This window comes from Nelumbo nucifera, chromosome 1 (genome assembly GCF_055504915.1).
Source record: "Nelumbo nucifera cultivar China Antique chromosome 1, China Antique-T2T, whole genome shotgun sequence".
Lineage (NCBI taxonomy): Eukaryota > Viridiplantae > Streptophyta > Magnoliopsida > Proteales > Nelumbonaceae > Nelumbo > Nelumbo nucifera.
In genome coordinates, this window is record NC_142649.1 from 140,727,113 (window position 1) to 140,750,171 (window position 23,059).

Genomic DNA, 23,059 nt, shown 5'->3' on the forward strand with positions numbered 1-23,059 from the left:
AATTCTCCAGATTCATATCCAGACACAACCTTTGTGACCTCCCCCTCAACAACGGCCAATTCACATGGTAAAACATGCAAGAAAATCTGATAAGGTGCAGACTTGACAGATTTCTGGTGTCTCCAGATTGGGCAGAACAGTTCCCAGAACTCATTCAAGAAATCAAACCTCGTTGTACCTCAGACAACTGGCCACTAGTATTGCGGACAGATAAGGCTCTGAAAATAAAATCGCCATTCAGGTTGGAAAAAATGTGGACCTTGCACAAGGACTTCCACAAGAAAGTGACCTCTTGGTGGGAGGAATATACAGTAGAAGGATGGGCTGGTCACAGATTTCTACAGAAGCTGAAATACCTAAAAAGAAAACTGAGATCCTAGGGGAAAGAAGAGTTCAAATCCTTTGTAGAGGAAAAAGGTGTTATCTTCTCAAAGCTTGAGGATCTAGATCAAAAGGAACAGGCAGGTATCTTGGATGGAGAAGGAAAGAAGAAGAGAGAAGTCTTGAGAAATTCCTAGGAGAACATTGTTAGGAGGGAAGAAATTTTTTGGAGACAAAGGTCTAGGATCAAATGGTTAAAGGAAGGTGACAATAATTCAAAATTCTTCCACAACTGTGCTTCAGGAAGGTGCAGGAAAAACCATATCTCAAAAATTAAAATGGACCAAAGGGAGGTGGAAGATGCAGATGAGATAACAAACACTTTTCTCACCCATTTTAAAGAGCTCTATTCTAAGGAAAGTTTCAGAAAACTGGCACTAAGAAGCTGGGATGGGCCAACCTTAACAAAAGAAAAGAGGAACTGGCTTGAAAGAGAATTTCAGGAGCAAGAAATAAGGGAAGCAATATTTGACATGGATGGAGATAGAGCCCCCGGGCCAGATGGTTTTCCTATCTTCTTTCAGATATGTTGGGACATAGTAAAAGACGATCTCTTGGAGGTTTTTAAGGAGTTTCACTCATCAGATGTTGTAAACAATGGTAATAACTCGACCTTTATTTGTCTCATCCCGAAGAAAGGAGGTGTCTTGGAAGTAAAGGATTTCAGGCTAATAAGCTTAGTAGGGAGTGTGTACAAAATCTTGGCAAAGGTGTTGACAAAAAGGATCAGAAGTCCTAGGAGATTTGGTCTCCCCTAATCAGTTTGCCTTTCTGAAAGGTAGACAAATTGTGGACAGCATCCTAATAGTAAACTAAAGTGTAGAAGAGAGAAGGAAGAGTGGCAAGTCAGGCATTCTTGTCAAACTAGACCTTGAAAAGGCATATGACAAAGTTGATTGGGACTGCCTCCTTCAAGTTCTGAACCTAAGGGGCTATGGTGCTAAATGGTTATAGTGGATGAAAAGATGCATTAGCTCAACCTGGTTTTCAATCCTCTTGAACGGAGAATCCAAAGGCTACTTCAAGGCAAGCAGAGGTCTTCGAAAGGGATGCCCTCTCTCCCCTTTTCTCTTTACTTTCGTGATGGATGTTTTTAGCCAGCTTGTAGATAAGGCAAAAAATCTAAATTTAATAGAAGGTTTTGAAGTAGGAAGAGGTGCCCTCAACATTTCCCACCTCCAATTTGCAAATGATATTATACTATTCCTGGAAGCTAACCTGGAGAACATAACTAATGTGAAAAGGGTTCTGAACTGTTTTGAACTAGTCACCAGGTTGAGGGCTAACTACACAAAGAGTAGTATAGTGACAATCAATTCAGTGAAGAAGCTCTCTTGGAAAGTTTCAAGGAAATTCTCAACTGCAGAGTGGAAAACCTTCCCCTAACCTATCTAGGCTTGCCTTTGGGTGGGAACCCAAAAAGTCCAAGTTTCTAGGAGCTGGTGTTGGAAAAATGTGAAAAGAAGCTAGCCACTTGGAAACGTTGTTATCTATCAAAAGGAGGGAGACTAACACTCATTAAGGCATCCCTTGCAGACCTGCCCATCTATTTCTTCTCGGTGTTCCAGATTCCTGCCAAAATCAGAACACAGATTGAGAAGCTTCAAAGAGACTTCCTTTGGGAAGGTGGAGGGGAGAAAAGAAGCCATCTAGTGAGTTGGGCTCAGATCTGTAAATCTAAAGAGGCTGGAGAACTGGAGATCAGTCACCTGAAAGAAAAGAACACTTCACTACTTGGAAAATGTCTATGGAGATTCCCTACAGAGATAAACCCTCTTTGGGCTGCAGCCATGACCAGCAAGTATGGGTTGGACACCACTGGTTGGGACTGCAACCTTCATTCAAACCATGTTACTTCATCAAGCCCTTGGAAAGGTATCATCTCAACTTATAACAACTTCTCTCATCTCATAAGGTTTAAAGTGGGCAATGGTACTAGAATAAAATTCTAGACTGATCTCTGGTGGGGTAGCTCTACCTTAGCAGTTTCCTACCTTAGACTCTTTAACCTTACCCTAAACAAAGAAGCAACCATCTCCCAATGCCTCCCCTCTTCTCCCACTGAGAACAACATAAACTTGAGCCTCAGAAGACCTTTAAGGAATTCGGAGATCAGTGAGTTAACTGAACTCCTCCTCTCCATTAGAGAAGTCTACATCTCCCCCAACTCCCTAGACTCTCGTGTCTGGAAACCCCACCCTGTAGGCGAGTTCTCTTCCAAATCTTTCAAGGTTCTGGTTGCAGAGGATCAGGACTGTTACTTCCTTTTCAAGGTCTGGTGCAACTACATCCCCTCTAGAGTGTGTTTCTTTGTTTGGGAGGCCTGCCAGCATAGGATAAACACCTGTGAACTGTAGCAAAAGAATAATTTTGGCAGACTTTTCATCTCCCCTCATGTCTGCATCCTTTGCCTGCGAGAAGGGGAGTCAACTGATCACCTTTTCATCCACTGTCAGGAAACTAGGGACCTTTGGAACCATTTTCTACAGCTATCTGGGTATAGATGGATTGCTCCAATGCACCTCCAGGACTTTCTCCATCAATGGGAAGGCAAAAGATCGAGTAAAAGAGGCAAGGTGTATTGGCAAATAGTATTGCATGCTGTACTTTGGGGAATTTGGGAAGAAAAGAACAACCACCTGTTTGAGAATAAGGCCAAATCAAAGACTGATCCGATCTCTCACATTACATATCTCTGTAATCAGTGGGCTTCCAGCTCAGATAAGTTCAAAGGAATCTCTATAAATGACCTAAACAGGGATGTTGGTTTTTTCCTTTTCTCCTCCCCCTCCCCCCTCCCCCCATCCACAGGGGCCCTTTACTCAGGAGGGAAGGAACTTGGACTCTGCAACCAGAACAGAGTCTAGGTCCAAGTTGCAGAGGATCAGGACTGTTACTTTTACTCAGGAGGGAAGGACCTTTACTCTTATCTTTTCTTAATGAAATCATTTAACTTTTCTCAAAAAAGAGGGCATTATTGTCTTTCCATCCTATTTCTATTTGGACTGCCATATATGGGCATAAATGTATTTTTTCTTTCTTGATACAAAAGGAATTTTTGGGGTGTGAACAGTAAAAAAACCCTCTTCTCCCGTAACTTTCTTCTTCCCTCTTCTTCTTCCTCTTCTCTTCTCTTCTCTTCTTCCAACACACTTGCAATTGAACCTTCTATGACATCATGCCTTAGTTCAAAGAGAAGATTTATCACATTATTCTTAGTTGAGTCAACATCCTCAATTGGCCCACTAAAGGCCAAATTGATGTTTCCCACCTCTATCTTCCACAAAACCTCCAATCTCCAAGGACCCTAGGTTACCCAAGTAATACAATAACACCTCAGTCCATTGTAGAGAAACAATATAGTAGTTATTTCTTTAAGTTATTTCTTTATTTTATCAGTTTAGGCCTTGTCATGGGCCTGTTAGTTGCGCCTACATTAGTTACTGTTATATTCTGTTAAGTAGTGTCTTAGTCAGCAGGGGTATGGTAGTCTTTGTAAGTTACTTTATGATAGAAACCTATAAATACAAAATCTGGGCGGCAGAATAGTGAGAACTGCTCCCTTCTTTTCATTCTTCTTCTCTCCTCTTCTTTTCTCTTCCTCTCTTCTCTCTTCTGTTTTTTCCCTTTCTTTCTGTGTTTCCTTGCAGAAAACTGAACCTCAGTACAGGCCGAAGGTGATCAACATCAGCCTTCTTGGTATCAGAGCAAAGTGTAAGGCCTACTAGGGTTCTCATGTAGTCCTGTTCCAGCCGGCTACAAGAAGAAAGACTAGGGCTGGATTTTTCAGTCAGATTTACCTGATTCTTGGAGGTTTGTTGGAGGAGTTTGTGCTGCCCAAGATCATCAACAAACCAGGAAGGATCAGGGTTGTCTTGGATCAGACTAGGGTTTAGGAGTTAAACCTTCAGTAGGTGCTGGCACATAGGATTTTTTGAGAAAAAATAGCTTTTTTTAGATCAGCAGCTAGAAGGAGACTGGGCTCTCCTGGAAGATGCGGCTTGGGTTTTCAGAGCAGAAATCAATCTTTTTTGAGATCAACAGCTAGAAGGAAACTGGGCTCTCCTGGAAGGTGTGGTTGATTATTTCTTTGGTTATTTCTAGGGCTGGTTCCAGTTTTTACTGAAAAAGGTGCGGCTGAACTTTCTTGATTATCTCTAGGATCTTGGTATGAAAAATATCAGTTTTTTGAGTGCAGCAGAATTTTTTCCCTTGACAACCTCTAGGGATAGGGCCAGACTTCACTGAAATCATATCTAATTTAGGGTTCCGAGTATTTCAGAACCGTTTCTTTGTGCTGAATTGATATAACCTACTGAGAACATATCAGCTCTAGGGTTCTAGGCATTCCAGAACTGTTCCTTTTTGTTGGGCTGAACTGCTATACAAACTCTTTTTCAGCCTCTTTTTGAATAACTGTGAATCTTGGTGGTGTGGTTAGCATGGAGGCAGTTGGGAAGGAACCAAAATCATTTGGGGAAGTATCTATGGGGTCTGGAAGTATGTCAGACAACACTTTTCAGATCACTACTGTTAAGTTTGATGGGACAAATTACGTAGAATGGGCCCAATCAACCATGATGATCATAGGAGGAAGGGGAAACTAGGATATGTAACTGGAGATGCAAAGCAAACAGCAAAGGAAGATCCAACTTATCCTAAGTGGGTTCAGGAAAACTATCTAGTGATGACTTGGTTGTACAACTCTATGCAGTCTCACATCAGTAGAAATTACTTATGTGTGAAAACTGCTAAGGAAGCTTGAGAGAATATGAATGAAACCTACTCACAGCCCCTGAATGTTGCCAAGGCCTAAGGAAACCTGTATCTATATATTTCTCCACTCTGAAATCTCTATGGCATGAGATTAATCACTTGGAGACCATTCAATGGAAAAGCCAAAAAGAAGCAGCAACATATAGGAAGCTTGTTGAAACAAATAGAGTGTTTGAATTCCTTGTTGGACTAAAGTCAGAATATGACATTGTGAGGCAGCAGTTACTTACTAGGGACAGTGTCACTTTTCTCAGGCCTATTCACTAGTACTTAGTAAAGAGAGTAGAAGGAATGTTATGTTACAGATCTCACCCATAGAATCAGCCTTGGCAGCAATGAAACCTAAGCCTATTGGTAATAAGGAGAAAGAAATAAAGAAGGAAGACAAGAGGGAGATGGTTTGTGATTATTGTACGAAGCCAAAGCACACTAGGGACTCCTGTTGGAAGTTGTACCCCTATCTTATCCCAGCAAAACTCAAAAATAAGAGGTAGTGCCAATGCAGTTGTTACTTCTGTTATAATTCGGTTCTGCCTTAGAGTTCTATCTGTCTGAGATCAGTTATGTAGAAGGAGAAAGGTGGAAGAAAGAGAGAAAGAGAGAAGAGAGAAATTCTGGTTCGAACTGGAAGACTCAATATGACATCTCCAGTCGTCCAGGCAGTATTTATATTATTAAAAATAACTGAAAAGACCTATGTGCCCTTACTTAAGTTAGGAGCACTGGTTCCAACACAACATTACAGATCAGCAACATTAATCTAGGTATAAAGACAGAAATACCCCTACGCTAACACTCCCCCTCAAGCTGGTGTATATACTCACCAGCTTGTTACATATGTAGTCCACTCTTCCCCGACTCAAGCCTTTTGTAAATAAGTCAGCCCACTGATTTCCTGTATTAACATGTGTAGTGTCTAGCTCTCCATTCAGCACCTTCTCCCTCACAAAGTGACAGTCAACCTCAATGTGCTTGGTTCTTTCATGAAACACTAGATTAGAGGAGATATGAACTGCAGCCTGATTATCACAATAGAGCTTCATTGGAGTGTTAATGTTGTATCCTACTTCCTGTAGAAGGTTCCTTAGCCACACTAATTCACAAGCGGTGTGCGCCATAGCCCTATATTCTGCTTCTGCACTGCTTCTTGCCACAACCGTCTGCTTCTTACTTTTCCATGTCACCAGGTTACCTCCCAGAAACGTACAATAGCCTGTAGTAGACCGCCTATCAGACATAGAACCGGCCCAGTTAGCATCAAAATACCCTTCTATTTCAAGTTTTCCGCCACTCTTGTATATCAGACCACGACCCGGAGCCCCTTTTAGATACTTCACAATTCTCAAAACTGCATTCCAATGAGGAATCAGAGGTTTTTGCATGAACTGGCTTACCACACTAACCGCAAATGAGATGTCTGGTCTAAAAATGGTTAGGTAGTTCAGTTTGCCCACAAGTCGTCGGTATTTGCCAGGGTCTTCAAACACTTCACTCATATCACTGCTTAGCTTGGTATTTGTGTCTATGGGTGTTTCAGCTGGTTTGGCACCCAACAAGCCTGTTTCTTCCAGCAAATCAAGCACATATTTTCTCTGGCACAGGTTAATACCATACTTGGATCTTGCTACCTCTATCCCCAAGAAGTATTTCAGCTTACCTAGATCCTTTGTCTGAAAGTGATCCTGCAGATAAGTCTTCAGCCTGTCAATACCAATGTTATCATTCCCAGTAATAACAATATCATCTACATACACCACCAATAGTATTTTTCCTCCCGGAGAGTCATGACTAAATACAGAATGGTCAACTTTGCACTGTTTCATACCAAACTTCTTTACCACCTCCCTGAACCTACCAAACCATGCTCGAGGAGACTGTTTAAGCCCATATATAGCCTTCCTTAGTCTGCACACCTTACCATCCTCCCCCTGAGCAACAAACCCTAGAGGTTGCTCCATATAGACCTCCTCGAGTAAGTCACCATGCAAAAAAGCATTCTTGATATCAAGCTGATATAGTGGCCACTCATACATGGCTGCAAGAGAGATCACAACACGAACTGACCCTATCTTAGCAACCGGTGAGAAGGTCTCTGTGTAGTCAATACCATAGGTTTGGGAGTACCCTTTTGCAACCAATCGCGCTTTCAGGCGTTCAACACTACCATCAGGCAAATACTTAACCGTATAAACCCATTTACAACCAACAGCTTGCTTCCTAGGAGGAAGAGCAGTGAGGTCCCAAGTATGATTATGATGAAAGGCTGAGAGTTCTTCCATGGCTCGGCACCACCCTGAAGAGGCAAAGGCTTCCTGGACATCTTTAGGGACAACAACTGATGATAACAGGGTGACAAACTGGCGATGGGAAGCGGAAAGGTGAGTAAGAAAACATAATTAGAAATGGGATGAAGCGTGCAAGTACGTTTACCTTTCCGCAAAGCAATGGGTAGATCAAGCTCAGATGCTAAGTGCGGGCCTGGTGCTGGATCCGTCGACGGAGATGTAGCCGGAGGAGTAGTAGCTGGTGCGCGTGGGCAATGTGTATACACATGACGGATAGGTGGGCGTTCAACAAGTGGTGGCACCAGAGGCAAGGGTTTGGTCATGGCTGGAACAAAGGAAGGAGGGTCGACAACGGGAAGTGGAAGAGAAGGAGGTGATAAGGAGGAAGAAGAATCACCGGACCCCAAAAAGAACAGAGTAGACTCAAAGAAGGTGACATCAGCACACACAAATGACCGTCGAGAACCAGGATGGTAACACCTATACCCTTTCTAGGTCCGAGAATAGCCAAGGAAGATGCACTTGAGAGAACGGGCATCGAACTTGTCATTCCCGGGACCCAGATTATGGACGAAGCAGACACACCCAAAAACTCTCGGCGTAAGAGGAAACGGAGACAAAGTGGGAAACAAGACCTGAAACGGAGAATGACCATCAAGGATGAACGTGGGCATCCGATTAATCAGAAAGCAAGAAGTAAGCACTGCATCACTCCAAAAAGGTTTGGGAACATGCATGTGATGCATGAGGGATCTTGCTGTTTCAAGGAGATGGCGATTCTTTCTCTCAGCCACCCCGTTTTGTTGTAGGGTGTAGGTACACGAGGTCTGATGTATAATGTCGTGTTGGTCCAGGTATTCCTGAAATGATGAGGATAAATATTCGTGGCCATTATCAGAACGGAAAACTTTGATGTGGGTACCAAATTGGTTACGAATCTCAGCATAAAATTTCTAAAAAATGGTAAACAATTCACTTCTTTCTTTCATTAAATAGAGCCACGTCATCCTTGAAAAATCATCCACAAAAATGACAAAATATCTGTATCCATTATATGACATCACTTTATAAGGACCCCAAACATCTGAATGAACTAAAGAAAAATGACTCGACACACAGTTATCAACCCTAGAACTAAAGCGAACACAATGGTGTTTCCCAAACTGACACGACTCACAATCCAAAACAGAAAGCTGACTCAAGGACGGAACCAAGGACTTCAAGACTTTTAGCGACGGATGACCAAATTGGCAGTGCCACTGGAGAGGAGAAAGAGATGATTGGAGAGCTGTTGAAGTTCTACCGCCACCACCGTCAAGATAATACAGTCCACCTGCTTCATGCCCTCCACCAATCTTCATCCCCGTCTTGAGATCCTGAAAAACACACATAGAAGGATAAAAGATAATGGAGCAGTTAAGTGATTTGGTCAACTTACTAACAGACATAAAGTTAAAAGGCAATTTAGGAACATACAGAACTGAGGAGAGGGATACAGGATCTAGGTCAACATTACCCACACCACAAATTGAGGATGTGGAACCATTAGCAAGGGTGACAGATTGTGATGTTGAGCAATGAGATAAGGAGGAAAAAAACACCTGGAGTTCTAGTCATGTGATCGGAGGCTCCAGAGTCAATGATCCAGGGATTGGGTATGGATGCCAGACAAGCCATACCTGAGTGAGCGAAAGTCGCCGTGTTCTGCTGTGATTGGATAAACCTCTCATATTCATCACGGGGAACACTCACCATCTCCTTCACGGGACCATCTGTGGATGTAGGAGGCATCTGATCAGATGAATGATTCTCCTGTCTAAAGCTGGAACTTGAGTCACCGGTCGCGGCATGATTGGCCCAGGTTGAGGGAGGACCATGTAGATCATAACAATAGTTGATGGTATGTCCATCCATACCACAATGAGTGCAATTCCTCGGGCCTGAGCCACGTCCTCTACCACAGGCTCCCCCTGAATCTCTGCCCCCAGTACGACCACCACCACGATTATGAGTAGACCCACCATTGCCACTTTGGCCATACGCAGAACCACTACCACCACCACGACCAGACTGAGCTCCCCTAGCTCCACCTCTAACACCACGGCCTCTCGATACAGCAAAGGCAAATCTATCTGAGATATTAGAGTTCTCAGTAGATCCGATAGAAATCCTCCGGAGTCGAGCAAATACCTCTTTTAAGGAGGGAAGAGCTTATCCTCCTAATATCTAAGCCCGTACTGGTTCATATTCAGACTTTAGTCCCACCAAAAATCTGGTCACATCAAGCTGCTCTCTCTGTTGTTGTTGAATCTTGACATCAGAAGTGAGAGGATGATAAACATTCAACTCATTACGTATGTTTCTCATGTTGGCATAGTACTCCTCAAGACTCTGATTGCCCTGTTGCAGGTTAAAGTACTCTTGATACAGCTGATAAACTCTGGTTGTATTGTCCTACCCCGAATACAATTTCTTCGCATGGCCCCACACATCTTTGGCAGTATCAAGAAACATGAAGTTCACACTAATCTTGAGTTCCATACTGTTCCACAACCATGTGATGATCTGAGCATCCTCTTGCTCCCAGTCTTCATACTCGTGAGAGTCAGAGGAGGGTTTCTCCTCTCTGATGTGTTTTACCTTCTTCTTTGCCTTCAGAAAGACTTCGACGGATTTAGCCCAAGGCACATAATTCTCTCCATTTAATTTAATGGAGGTCATCTGAACATTCAGGTAGTCTGTAGGCACCATCACACTAGGTTTATACTCACTATTATCTCCCATTATGTTATCACCAATTCTGCACACTTGCTGAATTCTATTATCACTGAGATCTGCACACTACACACCACTAGGTCACACCTGTCACACTGATTGCAGCACTTATTGTTGCTGGAATGTGTGCTCTTTACACCACAAACCCTAAATCACACCTGTCACACTGATTTCAGCACTTGTTGTTGCTGAAAAGTGTGCTCTTTACACCACAAACCCTACTCCTACAACTACCTGAAATCTCACCACTATATGATCATATCTCTTCCTTCGAAATGCATAAAGAAACCAGCATAAACCCTAGCACATTACTGTCCGAAACCCTAGCACATGGTCTGAAACACACTTCCTATTTAATCCATAACAGATATTATGCACTGAGATCTCTTACCTTATCACTGAAGTAACAACCATACGGGCAGGAAATCAGTCCACACACGACAGTCACTGCACACACAGCCACCGACCACATACAACCTGACTGGAGGCATAGAAACCTCCAAGGGAAGAGGGCGATCACTCCTTTTCAGCCCTTTCCCTTATCTCCAATCGAATGCAGAAAAAAGAGGGAAAACCCTAGATAGGGTGCGCAGAGAATAGAAACCTAGGCAAGCAGAAATCTAGGCATATTCAACCTGGCTCTGATACCATGTTATAATTCAGTTCTGCCTTAGTGTTCTGTCTGTCTGAGATCAGTTATGTAGAAGGAGAAAGGTGGAAGAAAGAGAGAAAGAGAGAAAGAGAGAAGAGAGAAATTCTGGTTCGAACTAGAAGACTCAATATGACATCTCCCAGTCGGCCAGGCAGTATTTATATTATTAAAAATAATTGAAAAGACCTATGTACCCTTACTTAAGTTAGGAGCACTGGTTACAACACAACATTACAGATCAGCAACATTAATCTAGGTATAAAGACAGAAATACCCCTACGCTAACAACTTCTAATGGTGCATCTTCCTCTACTACAAAATCCACATCCCTAGATTCCTTAGCTGTAGTCAGACCTGCCTTAACTCAATTAGAGTGTGAAGTTAGAGCCTCAGAATCAGCCTAGTCATTAGGATCAGCTACTGCTACTACTCCCACCCTAGCTTTTGCTCACTCAAGTACAAGAGCTACTGTCTATAATGCTTTAGCCCCAAGTAACTTTAGCCCCCTGTGGATTATTGATTCAGGAGCTTCTGACCACATGACTAGTTTATCTTCTGTATTTACTTTCTACTCATTATCTTCGGGCAAAGACAAGGTTTCTATTGCTGGTGGCTCCCTTATACCTATTTCTGGCAAGGGAGATATCAGAGTGTTTGATTCCATCTCCTTGTCTTCTGTCCTCCATGTCCCCAAATTCAACAATAACCTGATTTTAGTGAGTAGCATTACTAAAAACCAAAATTGCTTAATAATCTTCTTCCTTGATCATTATGTCTTTCAAGATCTGGTGACGAGGTGATTGGGACTAGACATGAGGCAAATGGAATCTACTTACTTGAGTATCCACCTAGGTAGATGAAAGAGGTTGCAAAGTCTTTTATGTCTCAGTCTGTGAGTCAAATTATGCTCTAGCATAATCGGTTGGGTCATTTGTCTTTTGAGTCTTTAAAGAGTCTTTAAAGAGTCTTTTTCCTACTTTGTTTAAGTCAATCCAAGTGTCTAGTTTGATGTGTGAGAGTTGTGAACTTGCAAAGCATTGTAGATCAACTTATTCCTTGAGTAACAAAAGAAGCATTGTTAATTATCAAAAAATAAAATAAAAGATGCATTGTTACTTTTGAAATTGTGCATACCGATGTTTGGGGACCATATCACATTATTACAATGGATGGGTACAGATATTTCCTTCTATTTGTGGATGATTACTCCCATTTTTCTTGGGTTTATCTTATGCGTTCTCGAGATGAGGTACCCACCTTAACCCATGCATTCCACTAGATGGTTTTGACCCAATTTGGAATCAGAATAAAAAATCTTAGATCTGATAATGCCAAAGAGTATTTTGCAAAGCCCTTGGCCTCATATCTCCATGAGTATGGGGTTATTCATCAGAGTACTTGTACTCATACACCCCATCAAAATGGAGTAGCTGAGAGAAAGAATAGACACATTTGGAAGTTGCTAGGAGCATCATGTTGAATTCTAATGTCCCTATTTGTTTTTTTGGGGGGGATGCCATCCACACTGTTGTTTATCTTATTAATAGAGTTCATTCACAGGTTTTAGACACAAAAGTTCCTTTTAACCTGTTGTACTCCGATAAGGACCAATTCACCATTCCCCTTAAGACCTTTGGATGAACTTGTTTTGTTCAAATCCTTGGACCTCACCGTTCCAAATTTGATCCTAAGGCAGCCAAGTGTATTTTTCTTAGGTATGCACAAAATCAAAAAGGGTATTGCTATTATGATCTTGTCACTAGGACTTGTTTTGTGTCTATGAATATTACTTTCTTTGAAGATATCCCTTATTATTCTAGGATTTCTTCTCAGAGGAAAAGTGGTGAGTAGGGTGTTTTTGCTCAAGAAGTCCCTTTGCCTATTCCTATCACTAAGGGGGAGAGTAGTGAGGGCCTGTCAGAAGTGCAAGGAGTTGAGGATGTTTCATAGACGATGGTGGAATCAAGTTAGTTCCAATGATTGAGCAGTCCAGGCCACTTCCAATCACTTTTGAAGCTCCATATTCAAGTATTACACCATCTATACACACAATTGCTATAGAAGATATGCCTACCACCACCATTGAACCTCAACCACCCATAGATGATCTTGACCTTCCTATTGCAATACGCAAAGGGAAACGTTGTTGCACCTCATCGACTACCCATTGCATCTCTCAGTTTCCTTCTTATGACCACCTCTCACCTTCATACAAGTCCTTTTTGGTGCCCATTGTTGTTGTACCCATTCCCAAAATAGTGCATGAAACCCTAGTAGTACCTGAGTGGAAAGAAACAATGAAGATAGAGATGGATGCACTTATCAAAAATGATACGTGTGAGCTAGTAGATCAACTAAAAGGGAAGAAACCGGTTGAGCGTAGATGGATATTTACTATGAAGTACAATGCAGATGGCTCCATTTAAAAGATATAGAGCCCGACTAATTGCTAAGGGATACACACAGGCTTATGGTATTGATTATGTAGAAACCTTTGCACTAGTTGCCAAAATGAACACGATTAGAGTGTTGTTGTCACTTGTTGCAAACTTCTCATGGTCATTGTTCCAGATGGATGTTAAGAATGCTTTTTTGAATGGTGACCTCCAGGAAGAAGTATATATGTAGTTGCCCCCTGGTTTCTATGATAAAGATAATGGAAAGAAAGTCTACTGACTTAAAACAGCTTTGTATGGTTTGAAATAGTCCCCAAGGAAATGGTTTGACAAGTTTATACGTGCCTTGGAAAATTTTGGCTATGTACAGTCTCAATCAAATGACACCCTATTTTTTAACAAAACAGGTTCCTGGCTATATATATTGATGATATTGTGGTAACAGGCAATGATAGTGATGAGATTGATTCCCTCAAGAAGTTGCTTAGTAAGGAGTTTGAAGTGAAAGATCTGAGTGATTTGCGATATTTCCTGGGAATTAAAGTGGCTATATCTAAGCATGGCATCTTCATCTCTCAGAGGAAATATGCCCTTGATCCCCTAAAAGTTGAAAATTTGAGAGTTAAATCAGTAGACACACCAGTTGAGCCGAATCACAAGATAAATGCAGAAAGAGGTGAGCCACTTGAAGATAAAGCCATGTATCAAAGACTGACTGGAAAGCTTCTCTTCCTTTGCCTAACACGACTAGATATTTCTGATGTTGTTAGTGTAGTTAGTCAATATATGCAGTCTCCCAAAACATCCCATCTTCTTGCAGATGAAAGGATACATGCCTACTTGAAGAGGTGTCCAGGCAGAGGTATACTCTTCAAGAATAATGGTCACATGAAGATAGAAGTGTACATTAATGCAGATTGGGCTGGTTGTGTGGATGATAGGAGATCTACCTTAGGGTTCTGTGCTCTTGTTGGAGGCAATCTGGTTTCTTGGAAAAGTAAAAAGCAAAATGTTTTGCCCACTCTAATGCTAAAGCAGAGTACAAATCTATGGCTAATGGGGTGGCTGAAGTGTTATGGCTGAGATCATGGTGAGTTTCCGCTCACCTCGGAAACCTCTTCGAGGGAGGCTTGACCTCCTGAAACAGAAAATGGAGAGAAAAGAGAGAAGGGAGGGAAAGAAGAAACTGGAATCAAGGAGAGGAAAACTAAGGGAGAATCATTCATTGCTTTCATTATGTGATGATGGCCTTATATAGATGGCCTACAGGTGTAATATCATAGGGAATATCCTCTGATTTCTGAATAACTAACTCTGGCAGATAACATGGGTGGAAAATCTTCAGGTGGCAGAGTAACCAACTCTGAGTGTAACTAATTCTGGGGCTCTGCCGCCTGGCTCCTCTATCTTCTTGTGAATGGCTGATAGGTGGCGGCCTGCTCCACTCCCCTAGTGGGTTCTGGAGGGGGTGTTTGGGTCTCAACAGTTCCTCCCCCCTTAGCACTGACCTTGCCCTCAAGGTCTAGGTTGGGAAACCTCTCATTCAGCCTTAGATAAGGTTCCCATGTGGCCTCTTCTGGAAGCAGACCGGCCCATTCAACCTTGGCTTTTGGCACCACCTGCCCTCCTCGCCGAACCCATCGGAAATCCACAATCTTGACAGGCTCCGTGTAAATGTCCCCTTCATCTGTAAATTGGGGTAAGTTCGGTGAGATAGGGGTATGATTCCCCACAGCTTTCCTGAGAAGTGAAATGTGAAACACCGGGTGTAGCTTCGAGGTAGCAGGGAGATCCAATCTGTAAGCAACAAGGCCCACTCTCTCCAGCACCTTATAGGGCCCATAATATCTGGGAGCTAGCTTGTGCCAAGCCCGTCTCATCACTGAGACCTGGCGGTAAGGTTGGAGCTTAAGGTAGACAAAATCACCTACCTGAAACTCTAGTGGGCGGTGATGAGAGTCATAGTAGGCCTTCATCTTTTGCTGGGCTTTAGTCAAGTTGGCCTTGAGCAGTCTAAGGATCTCATCTCTAGCTAGTAGGCGAGTCTCTACTTCTGCCATTTTAGCCGACCCAAATTCATAAGGTAATATGGGAGGAGGTTCTCTACCATATAGAGCCTTGAAGGGTGTCATTCCTGCTGCTGGCTGATAAGTTGTGTTGTACCAGTATTCTGCCCACGGAAGCCAGTGAGCCCACTGTTTGGGCTTCTCCCCTATGAAGCACCTCAGGTAGGCTTCTAAGCACCGATTAAGAACTTCAATCTGTCCATCCGTCTGGGGGTGGTAACTTGTGGACGGGTGCAGTTGGGTTCCTTGCAATCGGAAGTATTCCTTCCAGAATGAACTCAAGAAGGCAGGGTCACGGTCCGACACAATGGATCTTGGTGTCCCATGCAATTTGGCGACGTCCCGTATGAAGATGTCAACCACCGTTGCTGCAATGTAAGGGTGAGGCAGGGCAGAGAAATGGCTATACTTGGTGAGACGGTCAACTACTACCATGATAACTTCCTTCCCTAAAGAACGGGGAAGTCCGGTGATGAAGTCCATGGAGAGGTCTTCCCATACTTGCTCTGGAATCTTGAGGGGCTGTAGGAGGCCTGCGGGAGACTGTGAGGAGTATTTCTGCCGTTGACAGGTCTGGCATTCAGATACATAGTGTAAACATCCTTGCGCATACCTACCCAATGGTAGTGGCTGTTGAGCCTCTTTAGAGTCCTTAGCACTCCTGAATGTCCTCCCAAGGAGGAATCATGAAACAACTTCAATAGTTCAGTTTTGTGGCTGGAATTTGGAGCAATCACGAACCGTCCCTCGAAGAAGAGGTCTGGTCCCACAATTTGGTACCCTGCAACCTGGGAAGGGTTCTGCCTTAATTTTTCCCTAATGTCCTGCAGCTGCGGATCAGTCCTTGCTTCTTGCCTTATGGTTTCAAACAAGGGAAAACTGGGTTGAGAGTAGGTTAGTTGGGCCAGCTCTTCTACCCGTGATAAGGCATCAGCTACCCTGTTAGCAGGCCCAGGTTTATACTCTATTCGGTAGTTGAAGCCCATCAGTTTACTAAGCCACTTTTGCTGCCCTGGAGTGTGCACTCTTTGTTATGCTATAAATTTCAGACTTCGTTGGTCTAACCTTATGATAAATTGGCGCCCCAATAGATAGGTACGCCATTTATGGACTGCCATTACCACTGCCATCATCTCCTTGACATAAGTGGACTGGTTCTGGTGGGCGGCTGATAAGGCCTTGCTGAAGTAAGCAATGGGCTGTCCCTTCCGCATCAGGACAACCCCCACCCTTGCACCTGAGGCATCACACTCAATCTCAAAGGGCTGAGTGAAATCTGGAAGAGTAAGGACTGGAGGGCTCGAAACTACTGTCTTCAAGTCTTCAAAGGCCCGTGGGGCTTCATCAGCCCATCTGAAAGAATCCTTCTTCAACAGGTGCGTTAGAGGAGCGTCCATGAGCCCATACCCCTTAATGAAACGCCTATAATACCTTGTAAGCCCAAGGAAACCCTGAGAGACTTAACAGTAGTCTGCCATGACCCGCCCTGCTGCAACCACATGGCCTAAGTATTGTATTTGTTTTTGTCCAAAAGAACACTTGGTCATTTTGGCATGTAATTGATGCTCCTTTAGAGTGGTGAGGGTAAGTCTCAGATGTTCCATATGGGTGCCCCAGTCCCTGCTGTAAACCAGAATGTCATCGAAGAATACTAAAACAAATTGCCTTAAGAAAGGCCTGAAAATGTCATTCATAAGGGCCTGGAAGGTGGAGGGGGCGTTGGTGAGCCCAAACAGCATAACCAGGAACTCATAATGGCCATCATGGGTTCGGAAAGCGGTCTTGTGGATGTCGGCCTAGCGAACCCGGATCTGATGGTACCCGGATCGCAGATCTAGTTTGGAGAACACCTGTGCTTCTCCTAACTCATCCAACAGTTCATCAATGAGGGGTATCGGGAACTTGTCCTTCACTGTAATCTGATTAAGGGCTCGGTAATTTACACAAAACCGCCAACTACCATCCTTCTTTTTTACTAGGAGTATAGGGGATGAAAATGGGCTGGTGCTGGTTTGTATATGCCCTTTGTTCATTAGCTCTCTTACCGCCTTCTCAATTTCTAGCTTCTGGAAATAGGGGTATCTATATGGCCTCACATTGGCCGGTTTAGAATTTGGTAAGAGGGGTATCTGATGGTCATGGGCCTGGGGTGGAGGTAATTGGCTTGGTTCCTTGAACACATCAACAAACTGATCGAGTATCGATCATAGTGCCTCGTGTTGGGCATCCATGGGCTGGTCACAGCCTTGATTGTTTAAAGTTGGAACTGTGGCTGCATGCCTAAGTGCATAAATAAGGGCTGTCCAGTATCCTTGGAGGCCCGTAATATGGAAGTTACAATATCACCTTGGGGACTCGGAGGTCGCACCCCTTGGAGATGGAAAGTTTGACCATCTTGATAAAAGTCCATTGTCATTTTGGCCCAATCACACAGTGCCGGCCCTAGGCCACGTAACCAATGAATTCCTAGAATAATATCAGCCCCTAAGAAATCCAATTGGTGGAGATCCACCACAAAATAGTGGCCTTGTATAAGGATCCTTTCCTTCTTGCACACACCATCACATGTCAACTGACTTCCATTAGCCACATAGATTGAAAAGAGTGGAGTGGGTTGTATAGACATACCTAGTTGCCTTGCTAATCGACAAGTGATGAAATTCAGGGTTGAGCCACTGTCAATCAAGATCATCACAGATCGGCCCACCAACCTTCCTTCTACTCGCATGGACTGAAGAGGGTTGAGGTCCATGAGGTCGTGTAAGGAGATCTCGGCTCCCCCCGGTTCTGGTTCAACTGAGATCAGTTCACAGTCTTCTATGTTTTCTTCCGGTTCTTCCTCTGTCTGAAGGAGAAACACTCGCTGGACTCGGCACTTATGGCCTGGTCCAAACTTGTCATCACAATTGTAGCAGAGGCCCTTCTCGCGTCGGGCCTGCATCTCAGCCCATGAGAGGCGCTTGAAGGGCACAGTGGGCCTGGACAGAATGGGCTTCTGAGAATCCCCAATTTGTTTCATGGGTTGTTGTTCGGTCCGCTGGGGAGCCCTCACATTCGGGTAGGAAGGCTTGCTGGTTCTGCGCCTGCTATCCATCTTCTCTTCTTACAGGCGAGCCATACCCACCGCCGCCATGACTGTCGCTGGTCGAAGAGCTCCCACTTCCAGGTGGATGTCTTCTCTGAGACCTCCCACGAAACACCCTACCAAAGCCTTCTCCGGCCATCCATGTACCCTGGTCGCCATTCTTTCGAACTCGAGCTGGTAGTCTGCTACTGTCCCGGTCTATTTTAGTCAAGTGAGGAGTTCGTCGTAATCCACGAACGTCGTCGGCCCAAAACGGATGCACAGGGCTTCTGTGAACTCCGCCCAAGTTACCTGAGGATGGGTTTGTCGATACCACTGAAGCCAGAGAATAGCATCGCCTTCTAGGTGAATGGAAGCGATGGCGACGCGCTGGTGTGCAGGGGTTTCATGATAATCGAAGAATCTCTCTGCTCTGAAAATCCAAGGAATGGGATCTCCACCGAAATAGTTGGGAAAATTGATTTTAGTAACCTTTCTGGTGGGGTAACCCCTAGTTCCCTGGCTACCGGAAACAGAGGCATCGGCCCCTGTTGGATGACTGGTCTCGCCGGATTGTTGTTGGGAGGCGAGGTTAGAGATGACCACCTTGAGATCCCTGAGTTTGTTCAGTACCTGATAGAACCCAATCTCAAGTTGGTCGACTCTATCTTCCATGGTAGAGGATCTTGTCTGCGGCATAGCTGGTCTGCAACCTTGCTCTGATACCAACTTGGTGAGTTTCCGCTCACCTCGGAAACCTCTTCGAGGGAGGCTTGACCTCCTGAAACAGAAAATGTAGAGAAAAGAGAGAAGGGAGGGAAGGAAGAAACTGGAATCAAGGAGAGGAAAACTAAGGGAGAATCATTCATTGCTTTCATTATGTGATGATGGCCTTATATAGATGGCCTACAGGTGTAATATCATAGGGAATATCCTCTGATTTCTGAATAACTAACTCTGGCAGATAACATGGGTGGAAAATCTTCAGGTGGCAGAGTAACCAACTCTGAGTGTAACTAATTCTGGGGCTCTGCCACCTGGCTCCTCTGTCTTCTTGTGAATGGCTGATAGGTGGCGGCCTGCTCCACTCCCCTAGTGGGTTCTGGAGGGGGTGTTTGGGTCTCAACAGATCACTACTTGAGGAGTTAGAGGTTGAATATGAAAGCCCACTGATGTTGTATTGTGATATCCAGGCCGCCATTAATATTGCTCATAATCCCATGCAGCATGGTAGAACCAAACATATTGAGGTGGATCGACATTTTATTAGAGAAAGAGTTGCCTCCCAAGAAGTTTTCCTTCTGTATGTTGCCTCTAATATGCAACTTGTTGATGTCTTCACCAAAGCAGTTATAAGGGTCAAGTTAGAGACAGATTTACGCAAGTTGGGAATGACAAATATCAATTCCAACTTGAGGGGGAGTGTAGAGAAACAGTATAGTAATTATTTCTTTGTTTTATCAGTTCAGGCCTTGTCATAGGCTTACTAGTTGGGCCTACATTAGTTATTGTTATATTCTGTTAAGTAGTGTCTTAGTCAACAGGGGTGTCTTTGTTAAGTTACTTTACGATAGAGACCTATAAATACAAAATCCGGGCAGCAGAATAGTGAGAACTGCTCCCTTCTTTTCATTCTTCTTCTCTCCTTTTCTCTTCTTCTCTTCCTCTCTTCTCTCTTCTGTTTTATCCCTTTCTTTCTGTGTTTTCTTGCAGAAAACTGAACCTCAGTACAGGCCGAAGGTGATCAACATCATCCTTCTAATGGAACAATCCTCTCTTAGCATTACAATATGGTGGGTAAGATTGTAAAGTTGGAAATTTATCAAAAACAAAAAAGATTGTAAAGCTGGTGGAATATTTCAGCCTTTCGTGCCCTCCTATCCTCCACATCATTTAAAGGACAGGTATGGGCAAGAACAAGTCTCACAAACTCACAGTTGTTCTACAAACAAGCATTTGACTTTCTGCTGTATCTTATTGATTGCCAGCCCATTCAATAACTACTCACACCACCCTCTTCTCAGAACTTTTTTAATGTCTGAATGCCATCTTATAGAACTTAGCTATTTTTTGCCAAATTTAACAATAAAAATTTGAAAAAAGGAGAATGGGGGTAGGGGTAAAAAAGAATGATGGATAACTCTTCCGGAGGACAAGTAATTTGTTAAGTATCCTTTGCATGAGAATTTCCCTATTTCTTAGAGGCTGGTTATTGAGAATGGTGCTGTAAGTGGTTGTCATGAGTTGGAGATTTCTACAGTCCTAATGATTAAAGAGCTTGACTTGACATGTTTGAACAGCCCTAGGGCTTTTGGTGTATCAATTAGGTATGTAACAATTGGTATCAGAGCCTGCCCCCACTCTTGTATTTGAATCACAAAAAGGGATACCTATAGTAGAATGAGAGCCACTAAATGAAAGGACCATCTGCCACTAAAGTAAGAGCCATCATGGATAGGACTACATACTGTCAGAGAGAGCTGCCCAGAGAGAGCATCTGAGATGTCGGCTATAGAATGTGTAGATATGTTATGACCCTGAAGATTAAATTGCTTGGATTGATGCACTCTAACAGCCCTAGGGCTAAGGCATTTGGCTTATTGGTCAGGTATGTAACAGCCTAACAGGGGTAGATGCAATGAAATGGTTGACCAAAAAAAGATGCAATGAAATAGGGTGTGAACACCATTATTCAGGTGGGACATGCATGACTGGAAGGCTAATCGGCTCTTGTTTCATCCTTTTATAATTGAAAGCAAAAACTTTCCCAATAAAGTAGAGGCTTAAGGATTTGAAGATGGCCTCTACTGGCATGTTGGTAAAGCATTTCAATCAATCCCTAATGAGTAATGAGAGTATTGAGATTCCATGAGGACTCATTTGGTTACCAAAGGTCTCATCCGAAGTACGCTTCTTTATGTAGACTTCATCCCCGGAAAGATATAACAGTGGATACCCTTTCCTCAAAAGCAGGATCATATGGAACTTATATTCTTTGTCTAATGATAGGAAATGGTTGCAGAGCTTCAACTGCAAAATCACTGGCAATACAACCAGATATTCTAGTTTAAATCTCTGATTAACATTCAAACCTTGAAATAGAAAAAATAAGTTGATATATTTAAGCTGCCACCAAACAATAAAGGCCCGCTTAAAAGTTCATACTAACGGGAAATCGGGAGTCAAAATAGATAATAGCAACTATCGTTTCATCGAGAAAGGGGAAAAAAAGATGCACAAAGTAACAGCAACAAATGAACGACAAAAAGACTCCTACCATATCTTCGTCTATTTCTATCTCTGGAGAAGACGCCACAGCAATCCCATTGGCCCAGTAGAATTTCCCTGCCCTCCTGGTTCCTTCTGAACTTCCCGTGGCCAATGCAAAAAACAGAATGACAAAAGTAATAACAGAACTTGCACTTCTCGCATCCATCCGTTCTCATTCATCAAAAAAATCAGCGTTACAAACGCCTATTGCCTTTTTCATTTCATCGATGGCTAAAGAATATTGATTCTCAGTCACTGACAAGGGAAAAAGAATATACCCATATGCCCCCTCAACGCTTTCGTTACCTAAAGTCTCTGGAAGCGAATCAAACTTCGATCATTTACAACAGATTCAACGAAGTTGCTATTCCAGCAAAATCTCAAGATGTTGGATGCGGTTCTAACTTCTCTGCCGCCCTATGAATAAAATTAAGGGTACACTTGGAAAGAATGAGGCTGATTCAAATGAAAGACGGCAGTTTTCTCCGTCAAAAACAATCAAACTGAGCTGAGATGGACTATAATCCGACGCCTGAAATCAACCTTGGCCTTCTTCCGATCAAAATAATGGGGAAAAATCAGAAATATGAAGGCAAGCAGGGATTATGCCGTCACTCGTTCCGACATATCAGCTGTGCTTCTCTGACTGGATCCACACTGACAAGGAAGCTGCAAAACAATGCTGGTAAATTGAATCCGTAAAGGCGGAATTGACCAGAAAGTTGATATGTTAGAAATTCCCTTCTTCAACGATGTTTCGAAGAGAAAAGCAGCTCAAGAAAGCGAGTTGCTTATTATTTATTTCTTTTTTTGTCGGGTTGTTTGCTACGGAAATGCTTCCTTCCCTTTGAAGGAGATCGACGCGGAGAGGAGAATTCCAGAGAGGCGGAGAGTATTTAGGAAAACTCGCATATGAGTATATAGAAATTAGTGGGAATTAATTTACATTTTTTATATTTTTTTATTTTGAGAAATTGTCTAAAACTCACCGTCACTTTTCAATATTTCTTTTAAATTCAATTTTTCGAAATATCTAAAACTCACTATATCAATAATCTTATTTTCCAAAACTCACTTTCCGTTTTTCGTTAGTGAACTGTTAATGCTTTTTAATAAAAGTGTTCATGTCAGCATAAATAACAATTTTCATGACCAAATTACCCTTGAATGGTGAGAGTTAGAGGAAAAAATGTCTTTTTTAGTTTTCAATCTTCTTTTTTTTTTGCATTTTAATGTTTTTTTATAATTTCTAATGCTTTTTATAATTTCCGTTTTTTTACATTTTTCTATTTTCTACAATTTATAAACTTTCCTGTATTTTTTGTTATTTATTTGCAATTTATGTGTTTTTCTATAATTTTTTATGTTTTTTCTACAATTTTTATTTTCTGATT

At 42.8% G+C, this 23,059-nt stretch overlaps 1 protein-coding gene across 2 annotated transcripts in view; it reads right to left on the reverse strand.

Annotated features, from left to right (window-relative positions):
• Positions 1-22,556, reverse strand: part of LOC104590175 (uncharacterized) — a 68,709-nt gene extending 46,153 nt beyond the window's left edge. The window contains exons 1-2 of one of the 2 annotated variants that reach the window (XM_088894479.1): positions 21,673-21,812; positions 21,284-21,436 (exon numbers count right to left, since the gene is read on the reverse strand). In XM_088894479.1, the coding sequence (XP_088750605.1) occupies positions 21,284-21,295 (12 nt within the window). In that variant the 5' untranslated portion in view covers positions 21,296-21,436; positions 21,673-21,812. Of the gene's footprint in view, positions 1-21,283; positions 21,437-21,672 lie in introns of both variants that reach the window. The other variant, XM_088894478.1, reaches the window with a different exon arrangement.
• Between the last annotated feature and the right edge of the window lie 503 nt (positions 22,557-23,059).